We start from the raw sequence: 27,906 nt of genomic DNA, 5'->3' as shown, positions 1-27,906 counted from the left end.
GGTCCTTTGTCATTTCTCTCCGCCAGATTATCACGCTGAATTTTCACCCAATTTCCACAATTTATTTCCAAACTTACAACTTGAACTAGGTTCGTTTAAAAGTGGCCAGATAGGTCAAGTAGCATCTAGAATTTGATAATGTCGGGTTCTTATCCTCCACCAATTCTCCCAAAGCCGCCAAGCGGCCTTCCTTTCATAGCACCTAAACCAAATATGCCAGGTCAGGGTGTGAATGGAAGTCATTCAGACTCCAACAATCTGGAGGAAAAACGAGAAAATGGAAATAGTCCAAGCTCAAATGCCGAAATGTTCGACCTTGAAGCTGAGATGGCTAGAAGGACAAGTCAGCGCAAGCGGGCTAAAGTATGTTTCACAGTTTGTATTCATTATCTAAATTTGTCATTCATGATATATTATGCAACATTCTTCAATTTATTGTCAACAATACGGTTTTGTGTTCGTCCGCAGCCTTTTTCTTAAGGTTTCAAATGAAGTCTTTCCAGGGCAGGAAAGACACATATAAAGCCTTAGAATCGAATTTTTCAAGAAACATTTGCCGTGACCTCCGATCCGGGGATACTAAATTTATGCAACACTAAACGAACTGTCAAGAAGCACTGAATGGCTAGTGGCTCATCAAAGTCACATGGGCTTTGTTTCAAAGAATTATTTAATAGCTTCCTCGTTAGCATTTACTTGAATTTCCTAAATTCTGAAAGGGAAAAAAGTTGGAAAAACTCTGGAATCCCTTCGTTCCGGCTCGGATGAGAGTAAATGAGAGATTTTCGGCGAGATTTTGAACCTGAAAGTGGGAAGGCCTACGTCACTTTGTCAACAATGAAACTTTGTAATCACCAACACGCAACGGGTTTTACTTGCAAGAAGATTTCCTAAGCAAGTGTACAAGCCCCGAGTTGCGTTCACCGAATACCTTTTCTTTCATTTCGTTTAATTTGTCCCAAGGCCGCCGTTTTTTTAACAGCGAACAAATCACTTAACTTTTTTTATGGCGGTGCGCGCTAGATTGTTTACATATTTGATGTGGGGTGGTCACGCGGGAATGCTTGTCCGCGGAAGAATGGGAGATGTCTGTGCCTTTCACACGTTCTTTGCGAGGAGATAACTAGTTTAACTGAGAATTTCCAGTTAAAATCGTCAAATAATCGCCTGGATTATATCACAGGAAATCGAAACAACGTCCTTCGTTTTCGTTTAGAGTTCGCGTTGGATACTTTGTCTTTTTATTATGGAGGTAAGTGAATTGAATAGAATACAAATTTTAGGTTTCCGCGAGGTTCTTCGATTCGATTCGTTTCAAAGGAAAAGATCGAAGTTTATACCTAAATATTAACGTTCTTTTTTTCTTGAAGTCGAGATTCAGCAAACAAGGGTATTTTCAAAGAAAACGATTCCACTTAACGCTCTGAAAAGTCGAAAGATATCGTCTTTGAAACTCAGCGAAGTAAATGAATGATTAGCAAGACACGCGTTCTCCATGTGCGTTCAGCTGATATTTTTGCTCGAAATTTCGCTGTTTAGTACGGGCTTATGCGTTCAAATCCTACAAACTATTTTTATCTAAGTATGCACAAAAATATAGACATCTTAGAGGAAAGATTCTTGGTTTTCTAGCAATCGCAGAAAGGGAAGGAAATTACTTTTATTATTTCAATCTTTTTCTACTGGGCTGAATCTGACAGCTGGTGAATTTCTCCTGTGTTGCATAACATTTTGTACATATAATATCTAGCTAAGTTCTATTTAGATTGCTGTAGCTTGTGCTTTGAGACTTCTTGTACATGTATGAACATGTGTATATTTATTCTTAAAATGTTTATCAGTTATTTTCTTTGAAAAGGACTCCATGTTTAAAAAAATGTAACTACATTGTACAAAACTATATGGTTTGTACAGGTGCAGTACATATTTTTTATTCAATATTTTTCAACTTATGGTAACCAACTAAAAATGCAAAACTAAGATGTGGATGAAGTGAACAAGAGTCAATGAGACCATTCAAGGGAAACGTCAACCCAAATAATGTCTACAGTTTAGAATGTCTTCTAGTGACGTTCTGAAACTCACAATTTCCAGGATATTGGGTTATTATACCACAGGGTTGGAAATAACGACTGGTGATGGGTAATTACCGATCAAATTTTCCAGCTAAAAATTAAATAAAATTTAATAAATTTAAAATATATATATATTTCTGTTGTCAAGTCTTTATCATTTGCACTTTCACAAAAAATCACCTATCAATCTGTTTCTCCTTATTTCCAACCCTGTACCATATACTTCAAAATAATTAGCCTGTGTACAGCCGTCCCGCTCCCCTCAAAAAAATCGGGTAGGGGACGTCTGTGTTATGGCGTCCTTAATCGTGTTCCAGTATCCTGCTGTTATCGATTTAAATTTCACATAAATTATTATATCGGATATCCGGTTGACCGAATTGGAATCATGCGGTTCCAAATATAACACAACAAACACGGGAGATAAAACATCATCGAGCTCAAGAAACAAAGCGCTAGATCAATAAAATGCAAGGAGAATAACATTTACAGCAGAAAATCTAATAACCAACCTTCTTCGTTCTCCAAGTAAAGCTACAATGTTCAGTTTTCGGCAAAGCCAGACACTGTCATTCGTGCAATACATTGTGCAAGAGTATAAGTTAACTGCCGCGCCCGGAATTACAATTATTAAATCGAAGAAGTCATTCGCCTTCACGCATAAATTCCAAAGCTTGTCCTTTCAAACCAAACATTTTAAATCGAAATGAGGCACAACAAACGCACTAACGAAAAATGTGGCAAATTTTAGAGGTTTCAATCAAACTTCAGCGCAGAAATTTTCGAGACCACGGTCTTCACTGAACTACGGCTCTTTCCAACTTGTTAAGTCTGAAATGTCAGCCGTCCTCTCGTCCATTTCAGACTACAGCTTGTCCTGTCTTTACAAATACTACATATTGTGCCCTTCAGAAACACCGCGCGAGACGCAAAAGGTTGTAAACTAAAGTTCGAATGCTCGCCGCACGCTGAAATAATTTGGAATGCCACAAGCCATCACCTGCATAAATTAAATGCAATTATGAATGTCTTTTGTGTAAGGGCCAATCAGATCATTTCCCACACATTCCGGGGAAACCACCCGCCGCGGAACACGATTAAGGACGCCATAACACAGACGTCCCCTCCCCGATTTTTTTTTTAGGGGAGCGGGACGGCTGTACACAGGCTACAAAATAATCTAAAGACATTTCAACCAGTGGTGTGTTTTAATAAAACTACTAGATGTACAACTCTTCTTCAGAGGGCAAAGCTTGTGTTTTATATGACAATTCTGTCACAGTGTCTAATTATTAGATCGTAGCAGCCACCATCATTAGACATTACTTAGAGCACTAGGAAGACTACTTACAGTGGAACCCTGATATGAAAAAGTGCCAAGGGGCTAGGAAAATGTGTTCACTATAAATAACGAACATATTAATATTAATATTAGAGTGGTTTTCACTTGAGTGTCGAAAGTAATTTTCGTTACTTTGGTTTTGCATTACAGTCAACTCTCTCTAAAGCGGACAACTTCGGGACCGGCTCCAACTGTCCATCTTAGAGAGTTGCCCATCTTATAGGGAGTTTAGTTACAGTAAAATGACTGAAAAATGGCAGGGACGGGACCAACACCAGATGTCCGTCTTATAGAGGTGTCCGTTAAGAGAAAGTTGACTGTACTACGCTTAGTAATTGGTGTAAAAATCCCAAACCACTTTCTTCTCCAATCATACATTAGACCAAAACCAATCCTGGCTCATTCGCCTACTTTTTCCCATGCTTTGCACATGTATTTGCCTTGAGATTTAATTGGATCAATGTACTTGGCCAGAGTGATTACTTTGCTTTTGGTTTTACCACACTCAATTGAAAACTGCTTTATAAACCAAATCCTGTTATAACTGAACCAACTTGTGGCAAAATGGCCAAAATGTTCCTTCTATAGGGGTCTGACAAATAACTGTTATTTTATAAAATTATACAGTGTTGCAATGTCATCTGATTTAATTGTACAATTTCAATGGAATATAATAGGATTCAAGAATTTCCCTTTGTGTTCATCTGGTTCACATTCAACTTCAGTTGCATGGTGACATTTATTTATCAGGGAAGATTTTAAGTTGGGTCTTCAGATTGTGTTTATTATAATGGGGATTTGTTATTACCTGGGTTCTGTTTTATACATTTTTACCATAACTTTGGCAGAGCTTAAATTAAAAATACCATTCAATATACTGGGACTTCAAAAGAAGGGACTTTCTTATAATTATTTCACTACACTGTGTCTAAGGATTACGCATACCATTTACTTTGAATTGTGTGAATTTAAATTAATCAAACAATGGATTGCATGCTTTTTTTTCAGGTCGAGTACACTGAAGTTGATGTTAAATTGGCAAATCTGACAGATGATGAATTATCTGATGATGAAATCATGAGAACCACTTCAAGGATCTCACCACCAGTACCGACACCCATGGAGACTGAAGAACCACGTGAAGTGGAAGAGGAAGAAGAAGAGGAAGATGTACCAGAAGGTGGGTTGCCTGTGCTTTGCGGCACTTAATAACAAACAATGTGTAGTTTCAGAAGATATCCATACCCACCCCATGCAAGGTCATTGGAAATTCCAAGGGGGTGGGGTGGTCTCAAAAGCCAATATTTTAAAAAGTAAAATTTTCAGCTTTACTGGAATTTCCATAGTGGTGGGGATCTAAAAATCCTTCTATGGGAGGGGTATGGATATTTTCTGGAACAACACAATGTTCAATGTAAATGTTTGATTACAAATACATGTAACTGCTGTTTGAAAACAATATGTTGGTTCTTTGAGCTAACTGGAGCCCAGAGGGTGGACTCCCATATGAAAGTGACGGGGATTCTCGTTGTCTCGCTTAGGGGTGTAAATTTCAGACTTTGGGTCTCGCTTAGGGTGTTCCGAGGAAAATGGCAATATTTTTAGCCTTCAGGGTCTTGTTTAGGGTTACACACGAAGAAAAATACAAATAAAAGTTCTTTTTTTAAAAGTTTGGTATCTCTTAGGGGTCTAAAATAGCTCGAGTCATGCCCAGATTGGTCTCTTTTAGGGGTTCATTTCAAAATTTCCGACGAGCATGGGAGTCTCCCCCCTGGAACTGGGGCCAGTGACCATTTATTGCTGAAAAATATAAGCTTTACAAATACCCCAAATTCGGTGTATTCTATGCCCAAAATTTACCCTTGAGTTCAAATTATTATAGGAGGGAGTCATTTTGTCAAGAGCCCAATGACCCAGAAAATTTCTGTAGAATTTGATGGCCTGTGAGAAAAATTTATTAAACTGTTTATTAGAATCGCAGTGAAGGGCTACAAAAGAAAAATAATTCGTGGACTTCAGTGGCTAAAAGAAATTACTATGTAAACCCCAATCTCAAAGGTCCAAAATTATCTCTCCATTGTTTTGAACCATAGTCACTGAGCAGCTCTGATCCATCCACTAATGACAGCAGTCAAATATTTGCCCTTCTTTCATGTTTAACATTGTCATGGCGTCATTGACATTTCTCCTAACTCCAGCAGAGGAATAAGGCTGTTCTGGCATACATGTCTAGTGGTCATGTGTAATGTTTCTCTGAATTTGAGTCTTTGCATATTTCCTTGTTGAGTTCGCCTCACATGATCAGTGCTCCAGGTCTGGTAGCAGCCCAGGTCAAACCAGCTTTGTCAAGACATAACTTACAGGCTGTTTTCTGTTGTTTTTTTATGACCAAAACTTGCCCTTCTTTTGCATCGTGATAGCCTACAACAACAGTAACAAAATGCACTTGTATATTTTTTTTTTTTTCTTTTTTAATAAAAAAAAATACAAACATAAAATAAACCACAACATACATGTACAACTTACTCAGTAACAATTTTAAGCACAAAAATTAAATAAATGTGACTTACATGTACTCAATAACATCCAACACTTTGAACTGAATTCCAATTTGATAGGGAATCTGAGGGCAATCTCAATTGATTGATTTGTGTATTTATCCTGAGGACTTAGCTTCTACTAAGTTGGACAGTAATTTTTGGTAATTCTAAGGTTCTATTTTAATTAACCAACAGGGCTTGAAGGTGCAGCTTTCCAGAGCAGACTACCATTTGACAAGATGACTTCACAAGAGGCATCTTGTTTTCCAGATGTCTCACAGGGCCCCCCACCAGTCCAGAAACAGTTTTTGTACATCAGAAATAGAATGGTATGTCAAAATCTTAACAGATTCACATTTAAATAATCAAGTAAACTAGAGCTAAGATCTGTTTGAAAGGGGATGGAACTTTTAGTGAGGTCACCAATAGAAAAATTATACTTGTCTAGCTACATGTATTATCTCCTAATCACAGTACCGGTAAGTGTTAGACTTTGTAAATGGAAGTTTCTTTCCCAGAAGTTATGTTATTTTCACTAATGCAAAATGTTTTGTTTGTAATGTAGCTACAACTGTGGGTTGAGAATCCACGGCAGCAGCTGACCTTGGAACATGCATTGTCACAACTGGAACCTCCCCAAAATAGTAAGTAGTCTCTTACTGCAATCAGACGTATGTTGTTGTTTGTCTGACCCTTTATTACTACAGTCTTTGTGTACATGCATGTATATACCACCACACACTACAAAAATGTATAATCGTCCCCCAGCCCTTTCAGGTTCAATGCAAAACCCCTCCAATAATAAGAATTGTGGTGCACCAGGGTATTGTCTATGCTTGTTGCAGCAGTTTCTTGCTACAGCACTTTAATACTTATTTTTTAAGTTATAATTTATGATCCCCTGATATGCAAACAAAATGCAAATATCTGGCATGTCAAATTCTTTTAGAACTTATTCTGTGGCAATCACCTATTCCCCCCCCCCCCCCACTCCCTTAGTTCAATAAACATATAGAATAGCTAGTTAATTATTTTTTTCTTTGAGTCTGTCTGAAAGTCATGAATTTAGATCTTGGTTCTGTTTTTCCTTTAGATGACCCCAAACTTGCATCTAGAGTACATGCGTTCCTTTCAAGATATGGCTTAATAAACTTTGGAGTGTACAAGATCCTCAAAATGCCACCACCATGTAAGTGTTACAAGTTATTGATTTCGTTGTACAGATGTAGGTGTTTAATATATATGTGGATATTGAAATAAAAAAGAACAGGATTCCGACCAAGGACCCACTGGTTGTTTCCTTTGGAAAAGAATTCCTTAACGTTGTTTTGCAAACCAATAAAAAGTATGAGAGATTTTCTTTTACTTTTTAAAGCCATTTTATTTATTTATTTATTTATTTATTTATTTATTTATTTATATTTACAGGAGCATCAGGTTTAGCTAAAATGAAGCAAATTTAACAAATAATCACTAAAAATCAATACAATTATTCACTAACTGGAGAGGCAGCCAAGTTGTCAGTGTCTTAAAATTTCAACTGTTTAAAGATGTTGTTTTTGCACTGCAGTGAAGAAGTCTCCTAAAGTGATAGTTGTTGGTTCTGGAATCTCAGGCCTCACTGCAGCACGACAATTGCAGTCTTTTGGAATTGACGTCACTATTGTTGAAGCAAGAGTAAGTGTCACTTTTGTTGACTTAATTTACACTGCACAGCTGTGAATGTTTGGATTACTCTTATTATCTGTGAAAATTTGTCAACAACTTGCTTTTAATTATTTTATATATTACGTTAATATTGTGTCAGTTTAATCCTTGGCATAAATTTTACTTGTAAACTTACATGTAACTTAGAAGTTCAAGGGTGAATTTTCTGATGACATTGCTCCTTTAATTTTTTTGCAGGAACGTGTTGGAGGAAGAGTAGCAACATTCCGTAAAGGCCAGTACATTGCAGATCTTGGTGCCATGGTGCTCACTGGGTTAGGTAAGTATGATACTTAACATATTTTTTAGATTTACTTTCTTTGCCTTTGTTTATAGATAGTACAACTGACTCAACTTAATCTGAAAATGTCTCTTGCTAAAAATGGAATAATGGTAACCATTAAGGTTTACATTTTTGATAAAACCTAAGATTTGGTCACAGTACCAACAGTTGGCCAAGTGGTTAATTAATAGCAGTGTTCCAGATAAGAGACGGGTCTCGGGTCAAAAACCCGATAGAGACGGTTACCTGACCCGACAAATGAAATAGAAAAATAATATTTTACTTAGAAGTAACAATAAAAACCAAGGAAGCAAGGTTTAAAGACAAAGATATTGGAAGAGATCAAATTCAGAGAAAGAAAGAAATCACAAAAATTCATCCACCATAGTTCTGAAGGAAACTTTACTTGTCCAAGGCTGTATTCTTGTTACATTTCGTTTTCATCTTCTTTCGAGCGACAAGAAAAGCAATAGTTTACCAAAACGCCCGGCCGGGTAACCTCCTTTTTTAGCTTCAACTTCGGTCTGAAAACAGACTCTCCTCGCTATCTTGTGTAGCTTTGCATTTCACAAGGTAAAATTGTTCGAAATAGAATGTTTAAATCCATTTGTGAAGTCACAACATTCTATAGTTTTCGATCGTGTGTCGATCGTGTCCTGTACGTACGATAAAACTTGTGCCTGCATTACTACAGACAGCAGTTTCCTTTTACTTCTTATAGTGTTACGAAAAGTCTTCTCAGTTCTTCTACCAGTACCTTATGTATTTATACACGAAAAGTCTCTAATTAAAGAAGATTGCCAAGCAAATTCTTGTAAAGATAGAGGGAAAAAAGGACAACGGTTTTCTATTTATAAAAATCAATTTTAATTTTAAATTTTAAATTTATTTCATTCTATGTGGACTATTGACTAAGAAAATTGAGACCATTGAAGTACATGTACAGTACCAATTACAACCTAATCTTGAGATTCAAAACAGGGTCATATGTACCCAGAATTGAGGAAACCAGTCTATAAAAAATGCTTCAATTTTTGGAAAATTGACTGGGAGAGCATACCCCCAGACCTCCTTAGGAAAGACTCAGTGAGTTAATGTTTACCATACTATCTCTTTGGGGAAACATATGTATGAGCTTGAGAGCTCTCTAATAGGGAAATTATTTTATAATTTAAGTAGATCATGTTAATAATCTGTTAGCTTTATTTTCATTTTTTAGCCTAAATGCTACCACATAGCACCCTGAAGCATAACACTTTTAAAACTTTTCTCATGAATTAAAGTGCCCGCATACTCCTTCCTATAAAAAGGGAAACTTTTTACCCCACCATTCCCCTAACAAGGTGCTACATACACCGGGCTGGTTGACCCGTCTGATAAATTCTGTGACCCCTTGCTTCAAAAACTTAACTGGAACACTGAATAGGCGTCGCACACACTTTTGCAGTGACATTTTCGTTGTCATTTCTGTTTTGATTGCTTAAACCTACCTGTACAAATTGATTTAACTACATAAAGTGATCAATGCAATCAAATATTTTCTGCTGTACAGTTAGGTAGTATCTTGTTTATTTTTCTGAGTACAATTTCTTTATTTGTAGGTGGAAATCCTCTGACAGTCATGGCTAATCAAATTAGTATGGAGCTGCATAAGATAAGACAGAAGTGCCCTTTGTATGAAACACATGGAAAGTCGGTATGTACAGGACATTAAGACTTCCCACACAATTTGTTTTGGACTGTGTTGTTCCAGAGAATAGCCATACCTCTTCCACAGAAGGTTTTGGTTTGAATCACTCTCACCCCCTAGAAATTCCAGTAAGCCCCAGACTTCCCTTTTAAAATTTTGGCTTTTGAGATCCCCCACCCCCTTATAATTACCAGTGACCTACCATAGGGTGGGTATGGATATTTTATGGAACTGCACATTACACCCTGTACATGTATAATACGTATTCTGTAAAGGAACTTGGTCGACTTACAACAAATATGAAGAGGTGATAGAATGGCATGTTGCCAACATATTAACTCTTGGGAAATTTCAAGTACCGGTACATTTACATTGGACAGTATGTCTCAATTTAATTGACTACTGAAAAACCTTGACACAGTTTAAGTCCTGCTAACTGGGAATTCTAAGAAAAAAACTTGAATCACTGATTCAGAAATGCCACATTCACTTTGAGACAGAATTTGCTTAGAGGACATATGCACTGCCATATTGCAGACAATTTTAAGTTACATCTCACTGTGTCTGCAATGTAATCTGGAGGTGCTATGTATCCTTAAGACTGAAGACACCCCTGAAGAAAAGCAATAACCTTTAAAAACAATCTTGCCAAAAAGAACTACATGATTTTTGTATGGATTGAAGCTACACTGAATGTAGTTTTAAAATCTTTGAATTTTAAAATCCTTTTTAACTGTTATATTTCTCAAATTGTATGCATTTGCAACAAAATGTACAAAGACCCTGTGACTCAGCCTTAGTCCTGATCCATAATATTTCTGACTAATACTACACAAAGCTCTTGGAGCAACACCTTGCTTTATCAGGACTTACTCAGTTATCAAACTTGACCTCGTACGTTGAGATCATCTTCTCACCAACTAAGTAAAGTTAAACAAGTTAGTCTAGACTTGAAACATATGACAAAAGAGCCTTGGTTATGACAGCACCAAAACTATGGAACACTATTCCACTTGAACTAAGATCTAGTGTTTCTATGTTCCTTTTATATCTTGCTTTTTATTTTTAATTTTTAGAGGCATTTTAACCTATCTTCGTAATTATTATAATGCATTTTTAATTTTTAGAGAACTTTTTACTTTTTTTATTCCTATTTTTTTCATTGTTGTCTCCTTTACATGACTGATGGTATCTTTTTAATATATTTTTATTGTAAAGCACCATGGGCAATTATAATGCTAGTTACCGGTACTAGTGTTGTGATCAAATTTTGATGTCTCATGATGGTTTTTCCACTACAATCATAACCAAGTTGGTTTGGGAAACAAAATGTCATAGTGAAGTTCAAGTGTGGTTGTTTGCTTTTTGCATTTAACTTTATTGATGATTTTAAGCTAAAATACAACTAATACACAGGCCATAGGAAATGTTGGGAACAGGGAAAAAATTCCCTCAAGCTAGCTTCCTAGGTTACTTAAAAATAATATAATATAACTACTGTAAACTTAAATTGTCTAATAATAATACTAACACAATATTTACATGAAAAATAAATATATAATTAAAATAATTCAACAGTCTTTCATTCAACTTATTTGCTGTAGCGCATGCAGTAAAGTTTGAAAAACTGATTCAGAAATAACATTCAGTGTAAAAACACTGTCAAAAATTAATCAAGAAATTTAGTGTGCCCCATGGTACATGTACAATGTATGTCACTGTACTTAAGTTAAAAAACTTAAGTTAAAACCCTGTGATAATCAGCCACTATGTACTCCTGGAATGCTCAATTGGAAATTAAAATAAGTTAAAAATAAATTAGCTTAAATAAAATATAAATTTCCATGCATGTGGCTTACAAGCTCAAGCAGGTTGTTCAGATTTCATTGGTTAATGTATACTTGATTTTCTCCTGAAGGGCCCACTTGAAAAGAAGGCCAACAGCAGGCTTGCAGCAGTCAGGGTAGGCATTCCTTTTTTGTCATCCAGGTGTAGAATGACACACCATTCATTGTACATGTACCTTGGGCACACATCTGATGCTTTCATTCTCATGAATCCAAACACAAATGCCTGAACCTTCTTCACATGGTCTTTCACCTCAACATCAGCTTTTTGTCTTGCTACTTATTCCTGCCTGCATCTTCACCTTCACTTATCTCTTTCATGACTGGTATCACGTAAGGCTGCAGTCTTGTCTGTACTTTGTCACATCTAAAGCCCCTTCAAGGAGTTTAAATCTGTGTATGTAAAATGGTGGTCAAGTAACCATGTGGTGACACTCACTCAGTTGTTATGATCATACTTCATACTCACATTGGGTTAGCTCAGGGTACCTGCCCCCTCATCACAGGAGGTACTAGGTTTGAATACTACTAGCAGGAATATAAAGAAGACCAAGAAGTCTCAGCTTAGATGGTGACTTCCTTGGGTAGGAAAGTTATGCCGTTGATCATGACCTTGTGTTCTTCATCTTCACATGTCGACTGTAAGAGGACATTTTAAATGACCAACAATATTGTTCCATAAGAAAAAGACATGGAACTCCTGCTTTTACAGTGTGCTCTGATCTCTATATAATTTCTCTATATGATTACCTTGGTAACCCTCCAAGTTTATTTTTTTCCTTGGTGGCCATTTGGCCACCGACTGCTGAAGTTTGGTCACCAGTGAAAAATTTTAGTCGCTAAATTATCTCACTCTTTCAAGCCTTCTTCTCAATTAAGTCTCCAGGCTGGCGTCTTCGGTTCCAATTTAGCTCACCAGCTCGAAAATTTTAGTCGCCATGGTGACTAAAATGATCTTAACTTGGAGGGTTGTTTGGGTTGGGTGGGTGAGACAAGATCATAATATTATATGGATTGATCTAGGCAACCAAAAGTACTTTTACTGTAAATGTATGTAAACTGCCATGTGCTACATTTTACATATACGCATCATCATCTTCATCATCGTACTTCTGTCTTTGTAACCTAAAACTAACAGCAAGGCGCCCAAGTGTGACCACTTTTAATTTATTCACATTCTTTCGTGACGATTTAATCCAATCAAAAGCCGTGGATAGCTTGCAGTTGACTTCTGATTGGATTAAATCTGCACAAAGAATGTGAATAAAAAGTGGTCACACTGGGCCCTTGCTGTAACTGTAAAATACTTTTAATAGAACTGTAAAGATACATGTATGTACATGTAACACAGTGAATGTTTTGGATATCATGCCTTGCAATGGCATTAAATTTGCAAGTTGCATAAAATGTTGCACAGACATTGCATCTTACAATGTGGTACAACAAGCAAAGTCACTGCAAGACAAGTTGATAGAACTGTTGAAGAAAGCATCTCTAACAGTCAAATAGACATAGACATAGACAGACATAGACAATTTATTTATACACAAAGAGCTTAGGAGCCGTAGCTCGTTAAAATGCTCTCGTTAAATGAAAAAGGTTTAAAAATTACAAATAAAAGACGGTTAAAAAGGTAAAAACAACTGCAATATTTTGTACATTTTGTCTCGACGTTCTTGAGGAAGTTGCAAGACACATGGACAAAAGATTGCACTGTGTAATGTAGTTATATTCAGCACCTTAAGTGATGTTCTTCTTCATTCATTTTTCTGTAGGTGCCAAAAGAGAAAGATGAAATGGTGGAGAGAGAGTTCAACAGATTGCTTGAAGCCACATCATTTCTATCACATCAGCTGGACTTCAACTACATGCACAGCAAACCTGTGTCATTGGGACATGCCTTGGAGCTTGTCATCAAGTGAGTAGTGGGTAGAGACAGGGCATAGGGGAACAAAGGTCACAGTAAAGATGATGGAGGAAACATTAATGCTGGAGCTGATACACCAGTGGATCTCGCTCTAGTATGCTCTTAAAGGAACTTTCTAATTATAATGTTGTTTAACAAAACTTAATTTCACATTCAAAGGATCTAAACTAATGTTTAAGTTTATCTTTAAGCAAGGCGCCCAAAGGTGACCCCTTTAATAATTCACATTCTTTCTCCCCCATCCTCAGCCCTCTTGGACTCGGGGGGGTCCACTTGCCGCGTAAACAGATTTACAGCAGAACATCTTTTTTTATCCATGAGCAAACAATTCTAGCATGTATTAAAAAAATAGTCATGGTCCTCCCCATGAACACTGTTGTTTATACCAGACTGTTTATTTTTTTTTTCAGGATGCAGGAGAGACAAGTTAAGGAGCAGCAGATTGAATATGCAAAAAAGATTCTTAAGATTCAGGAGCAGCTTAAAACAAGTTTAGCACAGGTAAATCAAAATGAATGCTTTAGAATAATTTGTTTACGTAAATTTTATCAAATAAATTATTATGAAGTATGAGAGAAATAAAATCGAACAATAGTTTCATTTATTATTACTTTGACTACCAAAATTAATAGACCCTCACTATGCAGGAACATTTTTATTGCAAATCTTGCATGTTTTTATTTCAAATCCACTTATACCCTATCCCTTTCCCCCCTTCATAAACATGTCAAAACATCATTAAACCTTAAAATCTGGAAATTTATTGGACCTTTCACTACACACTTATAATGGCATTTTATAGACTTAATTAAACCATTTGGAAGAAATAATGAAAGAATGGGGCTAAAATACATGGAAAACACAACTGTAGCACTGCTTCTTTAAGAAATAAGTTCTAGAGTGTGCATTTCCTTTTGGCCTTGCCATAGTTGCGTCAGTATTCAGTACATCCCTTCTGATTCAAATACTGCATAATTTGTTTGTCAACAGATGGTACAGATAAAAGATAAAGTAAAACAGACTCATAAAGAATACCAGGATGCACTCAAGGTCAAAGAACCAAGGTAACATCATACTACATCACTCTATCTGATGTCCAGGGCATAAGCAATGTCGCTCATCAGAGAAAGTGTACATGTAGGCACTATCAAAGCCAATTTATGTTCTTATGTTCTCATAACTTCAAGATACTGTGTAGATTTCAAATTATTATTATTTTTTTTTGATAGGGACATTACGTCAGAGTTCTTGGTCAAAAGCAAGTTAAGGGACCTAAATGCTCTCTGTAGGGTGAGGAAAATTTGATACTTGGCATAAAAATAACACAAGTTCTTTCATTGTAAACTAAGAGTTGACATGCTATTATTCTGAGTCCTATTTTTGACCTTGCAACATCACTTTTAGGAATATGATGAAATGGCAGAGGAACAGCTCCGCATAGAGGAGAGATTAGAAGAACTTGAAGACAACCCACCAAGGTATGTGTGCAGATAACAATGAAAAAAAGAAATATGTGCACCATATTTAATGTTTTTAGGGTTTTCAATAGAAATTTCAGCAGCTGTTGCTGTGTTGTTTTCACCCGTAACAGGGATCTACATGGCCAAAGGCTATGTAACTTAAATCTATTGACTGCAGTGCTTTGACAGCCCTAATACTTTCAAGTGACACTCGTGACAGGTGTTACGGGTTACGGGTTCAACTGAGAACCCTGGTTATTAATGAATCGCATGCTCTTATTATTAATTTGTGTTGATTCTTTTGTTCCAGTGATGTTTATTTGTCGTCAAGAGATAGACAGATCCTTGACTGGCACTTTGCCAATCTGGAGTTTGCAAATGCCACGCCTTTGACGTCATTGTCTCTGAAGCACTGGGACCAAGATGATGATTTTGAGTTCAGTGGTAGTCACATGACTGTGCGTAATGGCTACTCCTGCCTTCCTGCTGCTCTCGCTGAAGGACTTGATATCAGACTCAACACAGCAGTCAGACATGTCCGTTACAACAGAACTGGTGAGAGAATTAACAACTAGCCCCTGCTTTTTTAGTTCAAGCAAAAACGTTCTTCTTGTCTGGATGAGGCCTTATTTAGTGAGGCAGATGAAATGACAAAAAAACATTAAGACATTGAAATTCCAACAGCAAAGTGCAGAGTTTTCAAAATTGCAACATATGAAGAGGTTTGAATTTCAGACGAGGGGCATGCATATGCCCCTAACAGGGCCTCCTAAACTTGCACTCACTACCTTCAGGTGGAGAAAATCTTTGTAAATATAAATTCAGTGTTGTTGATGTTGTTTCTGTTGCTGTTGGTGGTGTCTTGGTGAAAGACCAAATGCAAAGACATTCAAGCCGGGCTTAAACTCCCAACCTTTGAATCTTGACCCCAGAGAAGCCCAACAGGCTGAGGTAATTATAGTAAACTGACCATAGGTTTTTTATTTGCCATCAGGTGTGGAAATAGTCACTCAGAGCACTAGCAAGTCATCTATAACCACAACACAGACATTCAAAGGAGATGCTGTATTAATAACCCTTCCCCTTGGGGTGCTCAAAAGCCATCCATCTGGTGTTCAGTTCCACCCTCCCCTCCCTGAGTGGAAGACTGCTGCTGTCCACCGAATGGGATTTGGAAATCTTAACAAGGTAAGTGAAAAACGTGAACTTAAAATGAGGCTTTCAAGTAACTTTTGAAGTAGGGATGCATCTAAACAATAAGACGTGAAGCTACTTTTCATGGATCTCAGGGATGTAGCTACGATTTCCAACAGGTGAAATTTTCTTGATCACAGGCGGAAAATTTGGGTCGCATTAAAAGAAAGATATCATTAAAAGAAAGATCTAACCAGATAAAGTCTTTTAGCTGGAAAAATCAAGTCCTCAGGTGTTTTTTTCCCGCCTTCCACCTATTGTTTTCATTCCTGGCTGTGCCACCAAAACTTATTGTCAGTAACTTTTTTGCAAACATTAATGCCAATTCACAGGCAGCAGCTGGCAAGCTTGACTTTCCCATCAGACAAACAACACTTTATGACTCACTTTTCTTAGTATGTGGATTAAAATGGACCTCTGGGCAATAAATTCATGTTGCAATTAGCGTGCCCAAGAGTTCTTAATCTTACTTTGCACCTTGATCACATACATGAAAATGCCCCTGTCTGTGGAACCCCAACTAATCATTGCTTTGTTGACTGTAGGTGGTTTTGTGTTTTGATCGAGTGTTTTGGGATCCAAACACAAATCTGTTTGGTCATGTTGGAAGTACGACAGCTAATCGCGGCGAGCTCTTCCTGTTTTGGAATCTCTACAAGTCTCCAGTCCTCATTGCCCTTGTTGCCGGTGAAGCTGCTAACAAGCTGGAGAACGTTTCTGATGAAATTATTGTTGGAAGTGCCATTGCAGTGTTGAAGGGGATATTTGGAAGCAGTGCTGTTCCTCAGGTATGCTCATACATTATGTGTTTATTGCACTCAAGGCAGGAGAGACGTTGTGACTTTAACATATTTGCAGCCAACTGTATGATTTAAATGAAACTTACAGGAAAACAACTAAAAGTTAAAAACTTGTAAAATCAGGTTATAAATTATGGAATATTGAAAGTGGAAAAAACAGGGTCTAAAAAGTTTTAACAGTCAAGGGAATAAGTGCCAGTTTTGGCAAATCTTTTTGAAGCACACAAAGAGTTTCTGATTTATTTTATCCAATCAAAAGCTAGCGCAAGTGCTCACAAGTACCCCGAAACCAATGATTAACAAATACATCATGTAACTTTGCAGTCCTATCTCGGAGGTTGGATTTCCTTGTGAAGTGGTACTTTGTCCCCCTACTGTAAAATGAGAGTGAAAAGAGTCATTTACGCGGCCCCTGTGTGCCCTTTTTTCCTCTTCGTCTGTTCCTCGGTCCTCGCTTTCCGGCTCTGCGTGTGTGTCCCTGCGTAAAAGCCCAACGTTTTCGTGTTTTAATGCATCTTGGTCTTTTCTATTGATATGAGCCCTACTTGATTTATTTTGATCTGTTGTTCAGTGATTATTTAATGTAGAAGAATGTGACTTGATCTTTGCCTTGTCCCTTGCAGCCAAAAGAGTCAGTTGTAACACGCTGGAAGTCAGACGAGTGGTCACGAGGCTCTTACTCATTTGTGGCAGCAGGCTCATCAGGGAATGACTATGATCTAATGGCATCCCCCGTAGCCCCTCCCCCAGTGCAGCAGGAATGCCACCAGGCAATCCTGCCCCACCCAACCCTCCAAGAGTATTCTTTGCTGGAGAGCACACAATCAGGAACTATCCTGCTACAGTACACGGAGCCCTTTTGAGTGGTTTGAGAGAGGCTGGTAGAATTGCCGACCAGTTTTTAGGACTTCCTTATGAAGTAAACAGAATTGGCCAGCCACCTATGACACAGGCGTAACTGCGGCACTCAAGATAAACAAAGCATTTTATGTTAAAAAGAAGGCAAAGTGGAAACATCAGTTTCCAGAGTAAGTGGACAAAAACTGAGAGCTGCATTGTCCCCCTGGTTGACATGTATAACAGAAGAGACAGCCATGCTAGTGACAAACTCATCTCTATGAGGATCTTTAATGAACATGTGTACCGACAGCATATTGGTCTGACTTTGAGGACAATATTGTTATTATTCTCATTACATTGTACAAACTGACTTTTAGTAATATAACCGTACCTCTTCAACACAAATATGTTGTATGTAGTAGCTTGTCAAAAATGCCCATAGTTTATAACTTGGAATAGGTGTCGTTCACTCTTCGCAGAGACTGACTCAATCATCCAGTCACCATGCAGTAACAAAACTGGATACACAAACGTCTTATTTATGTGATCGTCTATAAAACTGTGCTCCAAAGCAACCTTGCTTCCATGGTCTCTCTTGTCCCACCCCCTTGAGCAAAGAAAAGAGCCCCTGGAAACAAGGTTGTAGAAACTGTAAGGTAAAGAGTACTTGGAAATGTAACCGATCATTAGAATGATGCCAGAACAATATTATTCCTACTCATTAATTGTCATACACAATCATACCTCATTCACCACTATCGTTCACACAAAAAAGTTGTATGGAACTGATACTTAACATACACACTGGTTGTAATATAATTGGTAAGAATAATTAATATATTTGTTTCAACTTTCTTGAATGATTTCGCACAAGTTCAGCTTGCATCAACTGTTTTATATTGCTTATCATACTTTGTTCAAAGCCTTTTTGGCAAACACAGGACCTTAGAAGACTTCATTACATGTATAGATCTCTATTCCTTTTTATGTTACTTCATTATTAAAAAAATTGTAGATTATTATTTACAGAAGCATATCACCTCTTCTAGGTGATATGCTTCTGTTATTTATTACAAATAAAAAATAAAAATTCATTCTGAGAAAAGAGTTGTTATCAACCTCATCCCCAGTGCTCTCTTCTTCCAAGTTTCCCACCCCCTAGGGAGCAAGACAGAGAGACCCTGGCCATTATGGTCATGTGTCTCTGAGACTATGGAGGATTTTCGTTACTTGGGTCCTGTTTTTCACATTTTGTTTTTTCATTTTTCGTCCTCTAAGCCAGCAGAACCTGGGGCATGAGGAACAAGTGGCTCTGGGGACACATGATTTGATTGGCTAGATTTTCAACAAAGAGAATTTAAATAAAGCCAACCAGATCAAACGTTTTAAATTCCCCTTTACAACAAAGGGGTTTTAAAACAGTTGATTTGATTTGCTAGATTTTAGTTTTTTTTTGTTGAAAATCTAGCCAATCAAATCATGTGTTCCCAGAGCCACTTGTTCCTTATGCCCCAGGTTCTGCTGGCAAAGAGGGACAAGCGGCTATGGGGATGAGAATGAAATTTTCTTGCGTTTTTCTTTTGTCACTTCAAAGCAAGGCTCTCTCTCGCAACAGCCTGTTCCAGGCATTTAGTCAGTTGGGGAGCAATGCAAGAAGAATGGCGGGTGAAAAAAAGGGCAGGTTTGTTGAGGTGTGTGAATGCAGCTAGTGCTGTTAAACACCCTTATTACCCTCGCAATTGAATTATTCAAATTCCAGTTGGGAGGAAAAAGAAGAAAAAACTCTGGGATATGGGCAGTGTGGGATAATTGTATTCTAAATAATTCATAGACCTTGGCCATTGGCACACAGTTCACGTTTGTATCCATACTTTATTTTGCTTATAAATTAAGATGAATTGCTCATTACAAATTTACTGATTCATAAGAAAACGAGAAATAAATTATTCATCTGATGTAAAAACGACAAGTAACTGAATTGACATTGTATGATGATAACATTAAACGAAAGCACACCTGAATACAATTTATTATTAACAACTTTTAAACTACACTCACTTCCCTTTTGGAGGGAAGTACTCTCCAAGAGTTTGGAAGCTAGTGTGCACCACACTTCTTTAAACCCTTTCGGGCCGAAATGAACGATTTTTATTAGCGCCATTTCAGAACTAACCCAAGATTTGATACTATATTTCACACCAGACCCTATCCAGGAACTGTTTTAGTTTGCGTAAACATGCGAGAAGGGCTTCAAATTCCCCATGTTAAATAAAACACCTTTGCTAAATAATAAAAATAGTTTCTTCTAAGAATTTTTTCTAAGTGAAACCTAGTCAATTTACTTTCATTGCCACTAGCTTGAAGACCCACTTTCATTCTCTATGTTTTGTGGCCATTTGTTTTTTTTTTTTTTTTTTTTTAACAGTGTGACCAAATTGATCCAATAATCCTCTGATCCAGTGCACTTAATTTTAAATAATTCAATAGCTTAAATAACTCAAACATCTTCATAAAAGAAACATGACTCCATGCCAAATGTTAACAGGATAAAAATGGGCCTTGGTATCTTATTTTGCTTTCCAAGTACTGACTGCACTACTTGTGAAATGTTTTTGGAGAGAAATACCTAATTAAAAAATAATCATAAACATGATCCACTCGCATTTTAGCCTCCAATGAGGGCTAGCAATGCATAGCCCTTCCCTATACACATTCCACTCCAAGCTTGCAGGAACAGACTGGGGACCTTGGCCTATCCCCACTGCACGTTGGACTGATGAACACTGCAATATGCTGCATATTGTACAAGTAACTCTCTAACGAGGCCCTGCCTGGTGGGGTTTCCCGTGTCCCTTGTCTAAATTAAAAAATATGCCATGTCGCTGTTTTATGAAACTTCGCTGTCGGTAGTAGAATTGAAGGAAAATTACTTGTACTTGTCAGAATTTAAGTTTTTCCAAAAGGGTTGTCGTTTGTCACGATTTTATTTTATGTGCTGGGTCATGTTGCTTGTCTGAATTTACCCTGGCAGGGCCATTTTAACCTCTCTTAACCTTAAATTTGTAAAAACACACCTGAACAGGGGTCTGGTCACAATAACAACTCAAAACATGGCCTTACTTGACTCAAAACTAAATTCTCCCATTCATGGTGACCATAAAATTTACAACAGCTAAGATTCTACTAAACATTCACTCTTCTCCTCATCTCCACCCCCTTAAGAGTAAAAAGGACACCCAATTTGACTGTATGTACTGGTAGCGAAGTGTCCTTCGCTTTCTACTCTTATAAGAGTAGCAAAAATGTTAATCAGTAAGAGTGGTTCTGATCAACCCACTCTTAGCTGAAGTTAAAACTTCAAAAATAATTTAAAATAGCTGCATCAAGAGCTTCAAGCTAAAATAGTAAATGTTTTCTAGCCTCACTCTGGTAAAGCATTCTTCAACACGTCAATACTAGCAGGGGAAAGTTCCTTTGGAAACACGACTTCAAACTCTACCAGCATATCAGCTCGTTGATTGAGCTTCTTGGGTAATGGCAGACCTTCACCTTTGATGCGCCGTTTTGCTCCAGGTTTGATTATACAGTTTAAAGGAATATTGACTGTCCTCCCATCCAATGTGGGAACCGGCACTGAAGATGCCGTGGTGTGCCCTGTAAGAGCATCTCTCAGAGACAACTGGGCAGTATAGAGAATGTTGTTGTCCTGATCACGTTTGAAGTACGCATGTGGTTTGTCCTTGATTGTAAAGACGATATCAGCAGGAACAGTGTGCGGTTTTTGGTCTCCCTCCTCTGGGAAAGTGATTTTTGTTCCCTCTTTCCAGCCTTTTCGTACATCAATTGTGAGAATTTTATCTTCCGTGTGGGTTGTCACTCTATCAGGATTCAGAACCTTTTTAATGATTTTCAGTTTCTTTGTAGTTCCTTCTAGGAGCTCCTCTAATGTCACCATGAGGTATTTTTCAATCGGAGGATCCTGGGCCTTTTTGCGAGCAAACGATGGCATGTCTTCAAAAGATGATGACCTCTGTCGATTGAAGCCAGGATGCATCTGTTGGTGGAAGGACTGGTGGAAACCTCCAGTATCAGAAAAGTCCATTCCTCCAAATGCACCAGGCATAGCAAATCCATGATCAAACATTCCTGAAAGAAAGGGAAAGAAAGCCATCCGTTAGCCGCAAATACTTGATAGGTCCACCCAGTAGTTTTCACTGTGGCCCACGAAAGGACTGATATATAATGATATATACTGAGATGTCAGCTTATCAAAACTCGCTACAGTAGTTTATTTACCTTCCAGTTGATATTTACCTGACTGACTGATTCTCGTTTCGTACTTGAAAACCCCCTTGAAACACAAAGCTCACATGTAAACCCCTTCTCTTTGGAAATTTATGCCTAGAGCTATAGTCCTGCTTCAACTTAAATTTTGACATAAAATCACAACTTTGATAATATCCTTGCTATTAATTCCAGAATGAACATTCCAAGATTTAATTAACAGTTTCTAGATTCATTAGATAGGAAGACCCTTGAACAGAAAAATATTTTCAACAACAGGGAATCTCAAAAACAAGCAGTGAATGTCAGATATGTTACCACAGATAAATCTAGAATGCACACTCACAATATTCTTCATTGTTTCATAAGCTTCCCTTGTTGAAATTATAAATAAACACTTGTATAGTCATAAAAGATTTCCAGAACATGCAAATGTCTTGTTGAGAAGAATCTTTCTTTCACATAATTATCAAAGAAGAAGTTTCTTGAAACTGAAAGCTTATTAAACAAGACAAAAATAGGAAGCCATGGTCATGAAATGAAATAAAAGCTGCATCCAAACCAGAAGTTAATTATAAACAAACAAACAAACAAATAAAAATTGAGGAAGAAATTTTACCAAATTAAAATGACCTAAATAAAAACTCTTTTAGGAAGATATTTGAAAGTAAAATGAAGGAGACAGATTTTCAAAATAAAAATCTATTTTACTTTCACAGGACATTTGAATTAATGAGGTTAACCCAGATGACCTATGGTTGTTTGTAAACACAATAAAACATTCTAGATTCTTCAGGAACATTTTCTTTTTTGTAAAAATTGAACCCAAAAAATGGATAGTTCAAAAAAAAAAATAAGAATGCCTCTTTAAAATGTTTAGCAAGAGAAAGTAACATTTTTTAATTGAGTAATCCAAACCTGTTGCTTTATTTTGATTTAAACCACTTTTTTGAATTCCACAAAGTTTCCCACGATTTTCCATATGATTGCCATATTTTATAATAGTTGCAGTTCACTATTGTTCAACAACAAAAGGGTATTCAGAAATTGCTTGACAATTAAAAATATTTATAATTGAGCAAACCGCAAGTTTATAACAATTACATTTCTTAGGATAAGAATAACAAATAAGGATATGTTTGAAACATTCACGCTGTCAGCAATTAAAATAAATATTCTAGTGGATTCAGTGAGCCCCAGCGTAAAATAAAACATGTAAATTGAATTTTACGAGAACTTCAGCCGCACGCTTGAGTAAACTTGATCCAAAACATATGCATTTAATTTTACTTCAGAAAACACAGCTCAAATTCTATTTATATGTGCCGAAAAGTAAGAAAAGAGATTGTTAAATAATTTGCCATAAAATGAAGTCAAATACAAACTAGGAAATCCTATCAATACCGTACGCTTAACCTTACTTAGTGAATGAAACTCATTTCTTATATTGTCGGTCAGTTTAACTACTGTGTAAACATAATATTTTTAGCAGGATAAAAGTAAGCTTAAAGCTCGATATTTTTAATAATATAGCATGCTTACCCCTGAAAGGGTCTTCTCTTCCAAATACTCTTGAAAACGTGGACATAGGATCTCCATGGAACGTGAAAGCTGTAAATCCCGGGGGCATCTCAAAGTGGAATTCAGGAGCACCACCAGCACTTGTTGGAGGCTTCGGTGTTCCTTTTAATCCTTCTTCGCCAAACTTATCAAATACTTCCCTCTTTTGTGGGTCACTGAGAACCTCGTAGGCTTCTGCAATGTCTTTAAACCTATCTTCAGCTTCAGGGCTCTTGTTCTTGTCTGGGTGAAATTTCAAAGCCATTTTTCTGTAGGCTTTTCGGATCTCGTCTTCACTTGCGTTGCGTGGAATATCCAAGATCTTGTAATAATCCTTCCCCATTGTTTCATTGTTGACTGCCACGCAACTTCTTGCTTGATTTTTCCTGTTTTTGAATCAGCTACATTAATTTTTATTTTTCAGGTAAGTCCAGACCTTTTCCCGGAGTTATTTACAACAAAGCCGTGACGTTAAACACGAAAGTTAACAGCAAACAACATCTTGAAGACAATTTACTAGAAAGTTCTAGCGTCCTCCATCTTGTCCGCGCCAATAGAGAAGACTGGAAAGAGTGTCGCCCAGCTCAACGCGGTTTTCACGCGGCTTCCTTGTTTAAGTTTACGGTATGTGCATATCTCGATGAAAAATCCCGTGAATTAATATTATTGTTGTATTCTTTGTATCAGAACACACGCAATATGATACAACTCTGGCCTATCTTCTTCCCAAGAATGCGAGATAAAAATCTATAAAGAGAAGAGTCCTAGTCTTGCCAGGAGTTGGATTGGGGGTGAGCCTCTCTTGGGGTGAGGGAGAAGGGTAGGGGTGCGGGACACCGCGGCCGCGCGGTGGTCTTGTCGTGTTTCCGTGCTTGTTCCGTCGCGTTCTCCCGTCGCCGGCCTGGCGCGGGTCTCGGGCCTCCGGTCCCCCTTGTGTGGCGCGTTCCGGTGCCCGTGCTGCCCGTCCGGTGCTCGGTGTCTGGTCTCGTCCTGCGCGGCGCGGGTCCGGCTGTCGTCCGTCTCGTCGTCCGCTCCCCCCTCCCTCTCCCGTCTGCGCGGTCTCGGGGCGTCCCTCGGGCGACGCGGCGTCTGCGGTGTGCGGGCTCCGCCCCTGGTGGGTGGTCGGGCGTCGGCTCCTCTCCGCTGCTTGCTCTCTTCTCTCCCGTCCGTGTCTCCCTGTGCACACTCCTCGCTGGTGCCGGATGGACGGTGCTCAGCACATGCGTAGACGTTCTCCTCGGTCTTGGGGTGAGGTGGGGAGGGGGGGGGTGGGGACTGGGGAGGCCGTGATACGTGGGGCTGATTGCACCGCGAAAAGTCTATGTTTGGAACAATTAACATAACGGTCAAAAACATTATATTACCAAATGGAAACTTGGAAATTGCCGGTAGAACTACAATATATGAACTTGAACGAAAAGAAACCCGAAACCTGTCTGAAGGACAAAAGCCTGAAAGTTCGCAGTACAATATTACTTTCCATATTTATTTTGTACTAGGTACCGTACCACACCGCACAAAAGCATATTAAACGAAAGCGAAAAACAGCAGTTCAGGTCTTACTCAAAACTAGCGACTTATATAAGTCTACACAATATTACTGTTTGTCCAATTATGATCTAATTTTATGCTCGGGCCTTGATAATATCAAGACACAGTAGATGGTGTCGACAATATTAAATGCCGTACTCACGCGACGAATCATAATCGCGGTAATCTTTATGCCGCAAAAATTTCGCCGAATATTCTAGAACGATTCATTGGTCGAAACAACGGGAAGTAAATAATCACGGGTTTCTTGACTTTCACGAAACACGGAAATTGTAAATTTAGAAAATCGGTTTTCCGATAGACGATTTATTTTGAAAATTCTAGAACAGCGGAGATGAATACCATAAAACTAGCATTTACTGCGCTTTTAAAACTTTTCTGGATGATTGTAGAGACTGTCACGCAATTGTTAAACGCGAAGTGAACTTGTGTTTACGTGACAAAGTTCAAGTATCGAGTCAACCATGCTAATATCGCAAGTATGTTGTTTACCTCAATCTTGATCCATATCTTCTTGATTTGTGGTAATCTCGAAAGTAATCTTCACGAATTTTCAATCGCGTCTAAGGTCTTGTTAGTCACTCAGTTAACAACTCAAGAATGGCAATGAGTAGAGAAATTCCTATCAATGTTCACCCCGAGTACAGAAGACAAACGACGGGCGACCAGCAGGGAAAACCCCGCATTTTCACTCGATCTTCGAGTTTGCCGAGCGGACCGAAACTAAAATTGGTTGTGGAAACTTCAGACCCGAACGGGGCTGATGTGGAACAAGTTTCAAAGCCAGAACAGAAACAAACCGCGGCTGAATATCAGAGCCAAGGAACAAATGGAACAAAAAGCAACCAAAATTACAACTTCTGGGAATCTAGCTCGCCTGTTGGTTATCCAAAAATGCAACACTTCTGCAAACAGGGGCCTTGTAAACACAACGTTCCCGATGGAAAAGAACAAAGAAGGCATTTTTTCGCAGAAAATCCGTTTATCGGAGATTTGGAGAAAGTGTTTGAAGATCAGTACACATCGGATTTAAGGCGTCCGGTGAAACTGGGAAGACGAAATACGTACAGTGAGGGAAGCTCTCGGGAAACCCAGCATTCTGATCCGAAAATCGGAAGAAACTCTTCGGAACGAAACAAAAAGGAAATATCCTTCGACATACCCGTTAAGGTTGAATTTGAAGAAATGAAAGATGGGAATGAAATTGAGAAGAAAAGTTCACGGGAAAGCCATCTTTCAGAACCGAAAATTGGAAAAAACCTCTCGGGACGAAACAGAATGGAAACGTCTTTTGATGTACCCTTTCGGGTTGAAATTGATGAAATAAAAGAAGCCAATGAAAGCGAGGATAAAGATATTAAAGAAAACAAAGAAGTCGAGAAAGCGAGCCTTCAAGATGAAGAGGAGACTACCAAGCCAGTTTCAGAAGTTGTTAACGAGCAAAAAACCCGCGATACTTTCAGAATTGACGAACCTTACACTGTTTTAAGTTTTGATGGAACCAACTACTGTAACAATACTGATAAAGGACAAATTTTGGACAACAGTGAAGACGATATTGCTGGAGAAATAAATGAAGGCGAAGGCAATACTGAACAAGGTCAAGTAGTCATAGAAATCGGAGAGCAATCTGCAAGTACGTTATTACCAAAGGAATTTACGGAAGAAAATGAAAGCAACTTAAAGAACAAGCTGTTGATAATTCAAAGCATCCTCAAGAAAGCTGAAGTACTCGAGAAGAAAGTCGATGATTTCAGTGACAATAGCAAGACTAAAGAATATCTGATCCTTGAAGAAATCCTCACTTGTTGCCTGATCGAGTTGGATGGTATTGAGACAAATCAAGACGAAAATATCCGCTTAGCGAGAAAAACAGCAGTACAACGATTGCAAAGAACACTTGCCCAATTGGAACAGAAGGTTTCATGCACAGCTGTTGAAAAGAGTGAGGAAGGGGTCAAAGATGAATCTTCAAAAAGGGATCACAATTTAGAAAACAATAGGAATGAACAGCGAAGAGAGAATTCTAGAGTAGCCCCCCCCCCCTCTCCTATCAACAATTTTCGGAGGTTTCTGATGTAAGCGTATATTAGGACATTCACCAAGATAGTTCCCGCCATTAATTCATTTATACACGTCTGCTAAATTAACTATAGTGTCCAATACTCATGGTCTTGTAAGAATGTTATCATTTTCTAGAAATTTCCACTTGATGTCTCGTGCTATTTGACAATGTAACGTATTTTTACGATCCATTTAATAATGTGTCAGAGTTTTGCTGTGGTCATAAAGAATACTGTGGTCATAAAAGATACAATTATACGAAGAAGTTGATTGAGAAGTCCAGAAACATCCATATCACTTATACAGCCTATAAGTCTAGATTTTTAGCTACTGCTAGGTTGATAGCAGCTTTGATAGGTTTCTAGACGGTTTTTAATCTTAATAAACCACAAAAGAATTACTGAAAATGTAATAAACTTGATGAAATTTTCTACTTGTTTATTTTCATATTTATATGAATGATGTTCTAGAAAGTTCTTTTTGTTTCAAACGACGCGTGACACTACACATATTTACTAAAGTTTTGCATTTTTTTCACTTCAAGGTCGTCTTAAAGTATGATTAAATTAAAAGCAAGAAGCTCCTGAGTTTTTTTACTTATTGTGTCTAATATTTTAGAATTATGTCTTAGAACATTCTTGTGTCAAGTCAAGTCATGTGAGGCAGTGGCGACGATGTACAAACTGTTTCCTGTTTTTCACCGTAAAGAGACTTCTTACTGCAATAAACTATTAACGCACTG

At 37.9% G+C, this 27,906-nt stretch overlaps 3 protein-coding genes across 3 annotated transcripts; 2 read left to right on the top strand and 1 right to left on the bottom strand.

The window, feature by feature from the left end:
- LOC144655940 (lysine-specific histone demethylase 1A-like) lies at positions 1–18,734 on the top strand. Its single transcript, XM_078516129.1, is given in 19 exon segments — positions 1–363; positions 4,426–4,597; positions 6,153–6,286; positions 6,523–6,601; positions 7,051–7,146; positions 7,528–7,634; positions 7,863–7,944; positions 9,549–9,643; positions 11,556–11,600; positions 13,260–13,402; positions 13,822–13,912; positions 14,402–14,475; positions 14,641–14,701; positions 14,816–14,889; positions 15,182–15,426; positions 15,866–16,059; positions 16,611–16,853; positions 17,489–17,614; positions 17,617–18,734. Coding segments are annotated over 19 exon segments (2,493 nt in total). The 5' UTR covers positions 1–138; the 3' UTR covers positions 17,824–18,734.
- Positions 18,735–20,100: 1,366 nt separating this feature from the next.
- On the bottom strand, positions 20,101–24,116 carry LOC144655956 (dnaJ homolog subfamily B member 4-like). The gene is made up of 2 exons (XM_078516155.1): positions 23,532–24,116; positions 20,101–21,851 (listed from the first exon to the last, which is right to left on the bottom strand). Exons 1-2 carry the CDS (start codon positions 23,890–23,892, stop codon positions 21,127–21,129), a joined length of 1,086 nt encoding a protein of 361 aa, XP_078372281.1. The 5' UTR covers positions 23,893–24,116; the 3' UTR covers positions 20,101–21,126.
- A 701-nt stretch (positions 24,117–24,817) lies between these two features.
- On the top strand, positions 24,818–27,522 carry LOC144656193 (uncharacterized). Its single transcript, XM_078516436.1, has 2 exons — positions 24,818–25,579; positions 25,669–27,522. The coding sequence occupies exon 2, from the start codon at positions 25,701–25,703 to the stop codon at positions 27,180–27,182; it is 1,482 nt and encodes a 493-aa protein (XP_078372562.1). The 5' UTR covers positions 24,818–25,579; positions 25,669–25,700; the 3' UTR covers positions 27,183–27,522.
- Positions 27,523–27,906: the final 384 nt, after the last annotated feature.

This window comes from Oculina patagonica, chromosome 6 (genome assembly GCF_052425735.1).
Source record: "Oculina patagonica isolate OP01 chromosome 6, crgOcupat, whole genome shotgun sequence".
Taxonomy (NCBI): domain Eukaryota; kingdom Metazoa; phylum Cnidaria; class Anthozoa; order Scleractinia; family Oculinidae; genus Oculina; species Oculina patagonica.
Note: the sequence above shows the minus strand (reverse complement) of the source record. Positions and strands in the feature narration are given on the sequence as shown.